Raw genomic sequence first — 13,174 nt, 5'->3', positions numbered from 1 at the left:
TAGTAACATTTCTTTTTGAAGCACAAGCCACATCAGATTTTCTCACTTAATAAATGTATGGCAGGTACCTACTAAAATAACCGGTTAAAAGCCAGTGATGATAACTGCAAAACCCAGCTCAAAGCAGTTGGACAAGTCTTGGAGGTGTGTAATTTTTACTGAATGTAGCACTGAATGTTTTTCTTGAATTGAGTTAGGAATATTTTTTTAAATGTTGGCTCTTTTTTGTTTTCATGAAGGAGTATTAAGAGCATTATTCTGCCTGTTTAGATCACATGAATTTAATTATCCTCTCATGATATAAATATCCTTTCATGATATGAAAATAAATGTTGTTATACCTGTAGTTCAGTGAACTGGAATTTAGAGTTTTTATTTTTTCAAGTGAGACCGAAGTAGTATGAGAGCGCCATAATAATATGAAGTGAAGATAGCAAACTGAGCAGGACACTAAATTATAGTTGCAGGTTTTATATCTGTTTAGCATATCAGGGCACCGAAAGAAGTTACTGGAGCTGTTGATCTTGTTGCCAGTAGGTAAAGGGTGCTCCTATGAAATGCTGTTCAGCTCTGTTGGCATCTCGCTGAGGTGTGAGTTTTACGATTTTGTGACCCCAATCCCAAGTTACCTAGAGCCAAGTTTTGCTTAATTCTGAGATTGTACTTTGCTCCTGACTGTGACCTTTTAAAATTACAGTTGGAGGTTTTGCTATTGCAGTCTGCTTCCTTTTTTGAAGCCTGGCAGTTATACTTCCACTAAGAACAGCGAAAGAAAGAAATTAAATTTCTTTCCGATTTAGAAGTTTATACATTAAACATTTTACAAAGCAAAGTATCAGAAAACCCCATGATTTTGTTACTGTGTGGCTAAAGCATTCAATATGCTAAATGTTTCTCATGTAACTGTACTTCACATCTGCCAAAACAATCCACCCGATTTCATTGCTACGAAGAGGCGAGCTTGCCAAGCCCGTTCCTCCCTGCCGATGCTCCGTCAGCCTGCCTTGCTGCAGAAGGGTCCACACACCTATTTGCAGACAATAACTCTCGAGTTTTGCAATAGAAGCAACTACAAACGGTACAGCAAGACTTGGGAAGTTCTGAACAAGAAATAGGTGATAAGAAATGGGAATAGACATAGCTGGTAACCAACTTGTATTTCATGAGGTCTAGCAAATGCTTAAGGCCAGATTGCTGCTGGGTGAAGCAGTCCTGCCTTCTTCCCACCGCAAGTCCCCGTCCCCCATTTTTCCTTCCTTTTTTCTGGCACAAAACCAAGGGTTTTGGGGAACTGATCTAGCTGACACTGACCTGAAAAATTCCAGACGGTTGGTTTGAAATTGGTCAGTTCCCTCATCTGGTTCGCCATGTAGCTGTGGAAGTGTCTGCACCAGCAGGAGAGGGATGATGGTACAGGATCACCAAGTAGCTGGTAGTGGGAGTGCAGTGGAGATTTCTCTGCTCATTTGTGGAGAAATTTATGCTTGAAATGTTTGTGGACATATGGCCTTAGATTTGCAAGCTCTATTAAGGTATTTTTTGGATTCTGCACAATTTCCAGTGTTTTTTTAGCAAGTAATTTATGAGTAACTTAACATTGAGTATTTGATATCTGTTACTATGCTTGCTGCTCCTTGAATTTATCAGAGATCACTGTTGACATATAATAACTTTATTTTTTGTGATACTAAATTGGAATTAAAATAAGAGGTCCCTTACAGTATAGGCGCTCAGATGTTCAAACTTCTTGTGTATCTGGTCATTACACAGATGTGTTTGTGATTTAAATACACACAAAATAGGTGGGGAAAAAGTCTCTGTTTTAAGTAACTGTATTTATTAGCTCTCATATTTTTATAAACATAGCATCTTATCTCTTGTTTCATGTCTGCCTCCAGAAGTTCTTGCTCCCCATAGTAGATGGAGGAAGATTCCTTGTGCAAAACACAGGCATTTTCATAAATAATAGCTGCAGAACCCTCCCCAGATGTTCTTAGGAGCAAAAATGTGCTTGTCCAGTGAGAAGAGTCAAATGGCCACATTTTTGTCTAAAATCTGAATTAGATCAAAATTAGGTCTAAATTAGGTTGAGTTGATTGACAAGTTGAATTTTGCAACACGTTCAATATGTGTGTTCCACCGCTGGTTTAACATCTGGCCCAGAGGGGAGGAGGAATGCTGGCTTCAGTCTCCAGCTCCTTGCGAACAGGCCAGCGGCAAACGCGGGCACAGCAGCTGCCTGTTGAATAGTAGGATTTGAAATCAGCAGCTGGGAATGAAAATATCACCAATGCCGTTTCTCTCCTTTAAAGCTTCCATTTGCAGCAGCAGCCGTACATGGAGGATGAAGAAGAGTAGAAACCTCCATACTTTGCCAGAAGCGGAGAACCCTCTGGTTCTGATGTAAAACGTAGCAATAAAGGAGGAAGTTTCTGATTTATCAGACAGTGCTAGTGTTAGAGACCGAAGTGGAAATCCGAATACGTTTCCCAGATCTCGGCTCCTCAGAAGACAGGAATCCCAGCAGCTCCCGAGGTAGCCGGGAGGTTGCAGTTCTCATCAGGCTGTGTCCCCCGGCGCTTACCGGTGGGTTTCTCCATTCGTTTTACTGCCCTGTGGCACCCAGAGCTGTTGTCGGCCACGTGGTCAGCGGCGGGAGGATCTGCCTGACCTTGGCTAGGACATGAGCAGAAACTGGAGAGCTCTCCCGCTAGTCCAGGCTTTGGCACCGACCTGGGTCTCCCCTGCAGGAAGACGGGTAATTTCACTTTTGGCACATGGACAAATGCTGCCGCTAATCTGCTGTATAGAAGTGCTGTGAGGCTTCACGGGTGTTTGCGATACAGTTTAACAGGAGCTCCTGGGGAAGGTTTTGTATCACAGGAGATTAAAAGCCTTGGGGGGATGAAGAGCGTAATTCGTTTTTTTGTTGAAAGGTTATGGTTCAGGTCATTGTGTTAGATGCCTTCAAAATAATTTTAATTGTAGATGAATATATAGCCTAAATAACACTGATTATTTTGATAATTAACAGTTTATAACAGGTTAATGAAAACTTGAAGATATTCTTGAAATGCTGATTTTAAATGGCTCTGGACAGAAAATATTCAAATGTGCTGGCTTTTCTGAACTCTTCCTTGGGAGTGCTGGTTACATTGGTACTATCTTTAAAATCACAAATGACAGTTTTCTATACCTCATAGAGATCTTTGTTTTCCCCTTCTTATCATTTTACATCTTTTTTTTCCTTGGATGGAAAGAGGTTTTATATCACTTTATTTCTTAATTAAATTAAAATGTGAAAATTGAACATTTGCTTAAAAATGAAGTACTCAAAGGTTAAAAAGAAAGAGTCAAATATGAAAATAGTTAGGTACATTATAACCTGCTACCGTATGTAAAACAATAAACATACAGTTTCATAAATATGAAATAAGTCTTTTTAATAATCCAGTATCTTCCTTGGTTTTTAGATACATTTTTGCACTTGCCTCAAAGCTTGATGTGAAGCTGACCCTCTCTTTAATATTAATGTACTCTGACTGTAATACGCTGTTCCTTTGCCTCTGATTAATGCTTTCTGTCAATTATTTACAGATCCAGTGGTACTGTGGAAGTTCCCGGAGGACTTTGGAGACCAGGTTGGAAACATGAGATTGAACTTTTTTTTATGTTAGAATCATTATAAAAAAGCTCTCCTATTCAGCTGTGGAGAGGCAGATGCTAATGATAGCGGGGAGGAAGTCTTCACCCAACTGGTGGCTTGGTGATTAGAATGCCTTTGTGACAGGAATATGCAATAGCAGTTGTAGAGCAATGCATATCATACTAATTCTCTGTATCGCCTTATTTTTGATACGGGGTATTTTATAAGCTGTTTCTGTTGGAAGTGTTGGGTTTTTATCTGTTGTAGGATTGAAAATGTGGAGAATGTATCAACAAAACTTTGCCAAACATTGAAGTTATAAACTGTGTTAACAAAAACCACCAGAACAAAAAAGTTGAAGAGCTGCACATGTATGTCCTTTTAATGTCAGAACCTGTGCTGTTCCTTCAATCCTTTACCATGCAAAATTTTATACATTTATTTAATAATATTTTAGAGAGACCCTAGTTATTTGCTTGGGGAAAAAAAAATAATCCTCAGACCCTTATAAGAAACAATAATCTAAACTTACTGATTTTGAAAGCATGAAAATCCTAGTTTCTTTCTGTAATTAATCCTCAAAGGAAAGTTTGTACATACAGGACTGATGGATTATTTCACTGTTTGAGGTGATCACAAGCTATTAATTAGTGTGTTGGGTCGTGTCCCCCCCCGGACTATTTTAAGTTATTAATATTAAAATTTAATGAAACTATTAAATTGTATCATTTCAGCATCTTTTAGATGAGTTTCTTCCATGGAAATATTTTTATTTTCATAAACAAAAATACATAAAAACACTAAATAGAATAAATATCTCTGACTCAATGTCTCTCTTTGCTCTTCTTTTTAGACTGATACTGAGCCAAACATATTCTTCATTGGTAATATCACCACAATGGATGATCTGGAAATATTTTTGTACAGTAGATCTTGATAAATTGCTGATTTTTTTTGAAATCAATAATACAAGATTCTATAAAGGCAGCTCTAAGGTGATTCATGATGAAAGGAATAAATATACAAACATAGAAGGCAGGATGTCTGGTTAGGGAATAGCATCAGTCAGAAACATGTGCAGCTTATAACATAGTGATAAATGGTACATGAGCAAAGTGTGCTGTTCTGTGTTCTTAGCTAGACATCCAGCAAGTTTTGATAATTTTCCTGGCTGCAGAATGATCATCATCATTGTAATTTAAATTCTTTTTTTCTAGTTTGTTTTGTTCTTTTTCTTTTCCCTAAGAAAGACTTGATCTTAAAAAAGAAAAAAAAAAAAAAGAGAAATTATGTATGAAGAAAAATGGGAGCTTATTCAGTAAGTCGAAGGTTATTCAAAGAACAGCTGGTGTAGAAAAATGATTAGAAGATGAAGCCCACTAAAGACTGGAGGGGAATCGTACAAAGATGCAATAGACATACCTAATCTATAAAAACCAGAGTCCTCAGGCAGCTCTCTGCCTTTGGGCTCTGAAAAACCTACGCCTGCACATTGTGTCTCAGCAGTGTAGGGAATCTAGTGTTTCAGGTAAATTGCTTGTGTTCCTGGAAAACAGTATGTTTTAATCCTCATCCTTGCAAGGGAAATTTTCCTATTAGAACTACTGGCTTTGAACAGAATATATGGCAGCTTCTATAGCAAACCCCTGAGCCAAGTAGTCAAGTGAAATCAGCAGAAGCCTTCTGTGCGCATGTGTGTGTGCATGTTGAACTTGGTAGGTTTGGGTTGGAGACCTGAATATCTACCACATTTTTTTTTTAAAGATGAGATCTCACTAAAACTATTAAGGCTAATTTCAATGAAGGTTTGTGGGGAGAATATTAAAAAAAAAAAAAGGAAGAAAAAGAGTATTCTCCATCCTATTTTCCAGTCGTTTATATTTTAAATGTAAAACGTGTGAGTTAGTTTTTGGATGTATCCCAAAGAATCATCTTTCCTAAAATCTAAGGGCTGTCTGTTTGCACAGTGAAGTGATAACAGTGGGCAAAATATTTTCCTCTCTTCCTGAATTTTTCTACAGTTTATCATGTCACCTTTTTGTTGCTTTCATAATGCAAAGAAAACTTGTCTAAGCCATTTTGATATATTCCTCCTCTTTCTCACATTCATTCTTCCAGTATGCCTGAACTTTCCAATGCTTACTCAGCCCTAATCCTCTCTCTCATTCTTGTGGCCTGCCATTTGCTTTTATGCTGGGCAGTATTCTTCTTTTGGTCTCTTTTTTTCTTAAATGGTGACTTTCCAAAATCTTGTTTTGCAAAACATCCCATCTGTTTTGGATGGGATGTAGAAACTACAGACGATCAAGAAAAAGAAAAGATTAGTCATTTGTCATAATCACTTACTCACACGCAGTCCATTAAGTAAAGGAAATATTAAGGCGCAGTTTTGGTGCCGCAAAAGAATTTGCAAGATTCATTGTTGATTTCCTTATCTGCCGAGACTGCAGGGAAACCACTTAATTTCTCTAAGTGGTAATTCTTCAGATGCCAGATGCCAGAATAAGAAGGAAAAGGGAAAAGCACAGAATGGGGAAAGAAAAGAAACTAATGCTTCAAGGCAGGAAATGAAAAATACTTCTCTTTGCCAGGAGTATTTCAGAAAGTTGTTTTTGTTTTGTTGCCTTTTTTTTTTTTTTTTTGATGGTGGGAGTAATTCACTTCTTAGTGACTCTCAAAACTATCAGTTAAACAATGAACTCATGCTGGGTGGAATTCTAAGTACAAAGAGCTACAGTACCATTTCAGAGAAAATCTTTATTAGAAAGTACCCCAAAAGCCAAAAGAACTAATCTGTTCGAGACTATATCATAGAGTTACAATTTACTGTTGTACTGGCATTATGCTATAAACATGAGTTTGACAATGTTGAAAAAGTTCTGAATAATCTCAGCACTGTAGAAAAAATGTGAAGATTCCTGATTTGAGCATTTATAGCTCTTCTATGGTTATCCTCACAAGCTCGCATTTGGACGAGGAATGGGTTGTAGCCATTTAATGGGATTTTTTTTTAATTTAAAATACGTTTTGTATGTATATGCCTAAAGGGTCTGTCTTGTAGTATGTTCAAAACTCCCCTTGTGCTCAATGACATTTTTATGATAAAAGATGCGTATGTTTTTAATCTTGAAATTCCTATTTTGTTTATTCAGACTGGTTAGACTAGAGTTTAATTTCAGCCTTGCAAGTTCATTTTCAAATGGAAGTCTATACAGACAAAATAATAATGCTATGATATCTGGAAAAAAAATCCAGTAGTTTTTAAAAATAAAGTATTTTTAAGTGCTTTAAAGAACCAACCCAAATAAAAACAACACCTTGGCTTCCAAAATGAAATACATCATAACTGTTGAAAAAGAAAATGTGTATCTCTGCAGAAATTAACGTCACCCAGCAGAACTGAGATCTGCTGATGCTGGCTGTCTCCTCGTGGCAGTGGAGTCAGTGCAAAGCCCTACTGATGTTAGATGTGTCCAGATGCCTCCAGTATGCCTCTCTCCATAGCTGTTCTGGAAATAAAGATACTCAAGCTCCCAGTGACTTCACTGGGTTGAAACATTCCTGGGGAAAGGAGTAGGGTTGGCACAAGGAAGGACGAGAGCACGGTGCCGATAGCACCAGCAGGTGTTAGTGGCTCTGCCAGAAGCAGTGCTGCTTTCTGTGTTCTCTTAACCTTTGAAGCATGTGAAGTCTAACATTTCTTACAAAGTTAGTAATTACAACTATTTTAGATACTATTTTTAGCTGTGTAAGAGTTCAGTTGCTTTTTAATCTGACTGCTTATTGGCCCAAAGTGATTTCCATCTGCAGTAGGTCCCAGAATATATGGTGTATAGAAAAACTGATCCATTGGATAGTTCTTATTCTTCTCTCTTCTAATCACATAATAATTTTTCTTCACTCTGCCACTTCTGTGCTGGTGAAAAACATCTCGCCAGAAAGATGATACAAATAGCTAATATGGCAGGAGATGGTCTTACCAGAAGCCACTTTAGTAATACGAAATATGACAAGGGGTTGTTGACTGAAGACGTGGGTTAGGAAAGAATTGCGACTCTGCATTAGGTTGTTAGTTGTGTTGCAGATTTCATCCTATCTTCTCTCACTCTCTGCGAGAGAAATAATACTACTATTATTTAGTCAGGCAAGCAGACTAAATCTGCTTTTTCATGTCAGGCTTTTCCCAAACCCTGCAGATGAGTAACCAGTAAGGGATATGGCATCCCATGTGAGGAATCTCTACTGTTTTCTGTGAAGTTACTGTAATGCCCTTTGTGTTATTATACCGTATTTTATATCATAACATCTGGTTTTTGTTTTTAATGTATCACATTATGCAAAAGTCACCACTGAATTGTGAGCAATAAACCTTACTCCTTTATCCTGTAGTGACCCAACTACTAACGCCTGATATTATACATGTAAATCTATCAGATTCATGTGAAAATATTTGTATATATAAAAATATATAGATACACATGCATGTGTGTAAACATCAGTTGTTTAAGGGATAAATCCTATGAAGTACTAATACGTTAGCCTTCCCTCAGCAAAGCACTAATTGCACACTTTACTTTCAATGTATGTATTAACTATTGAAAGTTAAGCCTGGCTTAAATGAATATCTGAGTGGAGTCAAAGTGCTCAGTTCCTTGCAGGATGGAATATTTAATTGCATGGATTGTGGCAGCAGTTATATAAATGAGGTCAATATGAAAGAAACTATGTTCTTTTTTTAAAGATTTAAATAATAGCACAAGTTTTATTTAAAAAAAAAATCTCAAGAAGCAAGCTAAAGTCTGTTGTCTGGGTCAAAATAACGTGTGGAAGCCAGTTGTGACGATTTTGTGTTCCTCTGTGCTCTCCTAAGAGAGCAGCAGGAACCCGGGAGGTACGAGGCTGTTCACACTCGTTTCAAGGCTGCAGGCATGCTGTTAGGGGATACATTTCACCGGCTTTCTGCATTTGATGGCTTTGTTCTTTTATTCTGATGAGGCATTAAATACATGTTTCAAATGTTTATGCTAACTAGATAGGTGCTTGCTTTGGTGTTTTTTGTTTTTATCAGTAAATCTTAAGACAGGTTTTGGGATTTTGTTGCTTGTGTATTAATAAGTTTGATTAGTCTTTGAGTACATTGGTATGAGAAAGGAGGAATCAATCTGATGAGATTACTAATTTTCAAAAGTATTTTTGTCTAAACGTTACACCTTATTGCTTAGTTTAAGGATATTTTGGAACTTGAACCCCTGTGTAACTTGGAGGAAAACAATTAACCCGGCTGAGATGATGGCAACTTTGTGCATTGCAAGTAAACCTTATCAGGTTAAGATAGTTTCCTGTGATTTCCTGACACTTCATGTTTGAAATACATACTGTTTTTATTGAAGAATACTGTGTATGTAAGGCAGCAATGCTTTCTGTCTATGCTGATAGACAATCGGCAGAAAGACATTCAGAGGTGTATTTATAGTTGCTAACTGCACTGTGTGAACAGAAAAGATCTGTCTGGTCCTGATAAATATTCTGTGAAATAACTGCCCACCTAGACATGCTGGGAACACCCAGGATCACCGAGACCCTTACATCATTCAAGATGTAAATGCTCCAGGATGCATTCTCGATTTTTTTATTTTTTTTATTTTTTTTAATTCATCCCAACAGAGACAGAATAAATCTTTATTTTGAGACTTATTTTTAAAATTATAAAAGCCCAATACTGAAAACTTGGAACTTTCTTGAAATTTTGAGGACAGGTGGCAACATCAAGTATGCTTGTTTTCAGGATTATGGCAGTTTTGTTTCATAGAGCTTTTAAGTTAAAAATGTTGAACTTGATCAGCATATGGTACTGGCTAGCCTCATCTCTACCAGCTCTTTTGTTATCTTGTTATTGTTATAGGTCTTAATGACAGTTGTAAGCCATAGTTCTGGATGCAGGGGTTAGTCCACCCTGGGGAGGAGAGGGAGAAACAGCAGTGTGGATTATGGAAATATGAATTGATCTAAAAGGCAGCTCTCTTGTAACAGAATGGGACTCAAAGAAAGACTGGGGAGAAGCTGGTGAAAAGACGATGGAATATGATGTGAAAATGATCATTTGAATGCTTTCCTTTTCATTCCCAGCTGCTGTGTTCTGGTGAAAAGGCATGCATTTGTATATCTTAAGGCTGGGTGAAAAAGGGCCAGATGAATGGAATTACTTGTTAGATATGTTTTCATTTTGAGTCAAATAAATTATGTGCATTTTAATAGACTGTATGCATATGTTAGCCATTTTTTTAATCATACAGCTGTGATATTGGGGGACTACATTTTGTAGAAATGTTCTTTTCTCTGTTTGCTCAAATAAGTACAGTATTAATATTTGACTGTCCTTCAGATATTCTGTATTAGCCTATCGAAAATAACTGTTAGTGATTTGGCTTATTCCTACAGCCTTCAGCGTTGTGCCAAACCAAAGAAGAAGAAATTAACTGATGGCTGAAATGGTGATGACAATCATTTGGAACGTCTTCCAGAAAGACTGCCAAATTGTCATGTGTGATGTCATTGTTGATTGACCTCAACTGCCCTCAGAATATTCCAGTCTAATGTCACCTAATTCCCTATTCTGTGCTACCTTATACTTTCTCACCTACTTGCTTAGTACCCTCCACCCACTTTAGTCTTCGATACATTGCTTCTGTTTTACCTTCAGCGTTGCTCTTGCGTCTCAAGCTTACTGCTGCTCTTCGAGGAATATCCTAACTAGCTCAGCCTCTTTCTATGTTTGGTACTGGATGTAATATTCGTGAACTCTGTGTTTGGTTCTTGGCTCTTGCTCCGCCTTTCTTCGTGATAGTTTTCCGCAGAACTGGGAGAGCATTTGAGGCGCATTGGTTCACTGTTACTGCTACAGGTATTTGAAGTGTCACTTCAAATAATTTGTTTATATTTTGTTAAGTAAAATAACTTTCTTTTACATATAACTTATGTTAGGAAATGGTCTGGGATCAAATGTCATAATCCAAGTATGATGAAATCAAGGAACCAGGGCACTCTGGTGCCAAAGAACGAGACTTGATGGGACTGAGAATCAGAAACTGGAGCGGCAGAGGACTTTGCGAGCAGCAAGAGCAAGGCAAGGGTGGTTACTGGGCTGCGGCTGGAGGGTTCCAGCCTACATGGTTTGGGATCTTGGACGAGGAATAAATGAAGGTGAAGCAGCTCCGTGCAGGTGATCAGGAAGGGAAATACATTAATCCATCAGAATATAATTATTTCTGGTACTCATTACTTCTGTGTAAATTTTCAAGGCATTGTGAGCTACTTGGCTGGTACATTCTATTTGCTTCTTCCCTAAGCAGAGGTGTTGAGTTTCTGGGTTTTGTGTGAGTCAGTTTCTGTCTGCAATCATTAATAAAAGTACAATCAGTAACAAAAGTTCCACATCTGAGAAATAACCTGTCTCTGAGGTTACAGTGCATGCTTATCTCTGTCCTTTGTCCTTCACTAGGTACTAATGGCCACTATTAGAGAAAACGTACCGGGCCAGTGCAGACTCAGTGCATCAGTTCTTTAGTCTAAATTCAAGTTGGGAAGAGGGAAGACCTCTTTCAATTTATAGAGAAATCCTGCTGTAGGAGCGGGTTTTTTATTAGTTTTCAGGAAGTGCGGTGAATACTTGGGTTAGATTTGTGTGTGTCTTACCTGAGCATGGGCAGTTTCATTCTTGCGGATCAAAGTGAAGCAGCTGAAAACCTTCCTGGCTGTAGCTGCTTGTGCTGCCTGGCTTGCTGGTGGAAGCTGCCTGCCTCTCCTCTTAGCTGTTCAAAGTTGGCTTATGCTATATCGGAGGTCTAAGCTAAACTGATTGACTTTGTGCTGAAGTGGCGGACGGATGCTCACACGCAGAAACACCAAACTGAAATTGTTGCAGAGTAATCTCTAGCAACGATGCCGTAGCAGGGAGCCAGAAGGTCTGGACAGGCTCAGCCGTAGGCAAAGTGAATGTACATTGCGTATCTCCTTGGGAAAAAATACATCTAATTGTATGCCCATTGCGTTTTATTTTTTGTGTTAGTCATCTGTCTGCATCTGGTAACATAAGCAATATGTTAGCGCCTTAAAATTATGCTTGTTTGATTCTTCCCTGTCCCTCTTTGGTCTTGGAGTTGTTTCATCTCTCTTTCATTTTTCAACACTGTTGATGATATCTGAATTTAGTACTGAAAAACTATTACTACAAGTGATTCTTGTTGAGCTGTGTTATGGTAATGCTTAGAATTTGACCTATGCTGCCTGTAAAACAAGAAATAACCGTTTCCTTTATAAAAATATCACAAATAATTGTAATTATGAAACGATAATCCTAGCAGGTTCCTTAGAAGCTGATTTCCTTTCCCAGTTCCTTTTCTTTTGGCTATAGATTCTTCTGGCTCAAGAGACTCAGCCCACACATGTAATCGGTTTCACTATCCTTTACAACATGATGTGGTTCCCCGACTTCCCCTACTACGGACGCAGCTGTGCGAGCCGGCACACTCCCCCACAGGGACGGCGCATTTAGAGGTGGATGAGCCTAGTCAAGGGTTTAGCTTTTGGACTCTCTCATATTCTTTATCTGCATAAGTCTCTCTCTGCTATAGATACTTTCTCTCAGTGTGGCACCCAAGTTGTTCATTAACTTATGTGATACTTCATTAACTACTTTTAAGTTTCTGAGTTGCCAACAAAACCAGGATTTCATTATGGCATATGCTGTACTGTCATTTTATGAAAAAAATCAGTGGAAAGTTCTGATTCTGGAAGAGCATCACCTGGCATTATAAGACACAGTTTCACTCCCCAGCCTGAGCAGGCCAATTCTTGCATATAAGCAATCTGCAGATCTGGTGCTGACCTTTCTGTGTATATCGGTACTGGGTATCTTCTGGGCAGACCAATTGTTCAGTAGAAGTTTTCTAGGCAAGGAATGACATCCTACTATTTACAGACACTCACTGCTTCAGGACTTGTCTTTTAGGTAACTAGTGCAGTACTTCTTATTTATACTTAGGATTTATTTCAGAAAAAGGAGCGATTTCTTATGTTGCGCTCAGGCTGCTGTTCCCAGTTTGACTGTTGTAGTCATAATGTTTGCTCTCTTGCTTCTGCTTCTGAAATATGCCCGCGTGAAAGCGTAATGGTTAGAAAACTGAGGGAGTCAGAAAGCGTAAAGTGGTATTTCAAACAAGGTGGAGCTTTTTGTTTGTTTGTTTTTTACCTGCCAGCCTGCAAAAACATGTTTTATGGAAAAATCCGGACTTCAGTAGTTGTGTCCTGGTTTCAGCAGGGATAGAGTTAATTTTCTTCCTAGTAGCTGGTACAGTGCTGTGTTTTGGATTTAGGATGAGAATAATGTCGATAACACACCAATGTTTTAGTTGTTGCTGAGCAGTGCTTACACTAGTCAAGGACTTTTCAGCTTCCCATGCTCTACCGACTGAGAAGGCTGGAGGTGCACAAGAAGCTGGGAGGGGGCACAGCCAGGACAGCTGACCCAAA

At 38.4% G+C, this 13,174-nt stretch overlaps 1 protein-coding gene across 1 annotated transcript in view; it reads left to right on the top strand.

The window, feature by feature from the left end:
- The window catches only part of DENND1B (DENN domain containing 1B), a 167,086-nt gene that overhangs the window by 38,042 nt on the left and 115,870 nt on the right, over positions 1-13,174 (top strand). The window contains exon 3 of the mRNA XM_009283216.2: positions 3,598-3,641. Coding sequence (XP_009281491.1) covers positions 3,598-3,641 — 44 coding nt within the window. The remainder of the gene's footprint in view (positions 1-3,597; positions 3,642-13,174) is intronic.

The sequence above is a fragment of the Aptenodytes forsteri genome, unplaced genomic scaffold (genome assembly GCF_000699145.1).
Source record: "Aptenodytes forsteri isolate BGI_AS27 unplaced genomic scaffold, ASM69914v1 Scaffold181, whole genome shotgun sequence".
Lineage (NCBI taxonomy): Eukaryota > Metazoa > Chordata > Aves > Sphenisciformes > Spheniscidae > Aptenodytes > Aptenodytes forsteri.
Note: the sequence above shows the minus strand (reverse complement) of the source record. Positions and strands in the feature narration are given on the sequence as shown.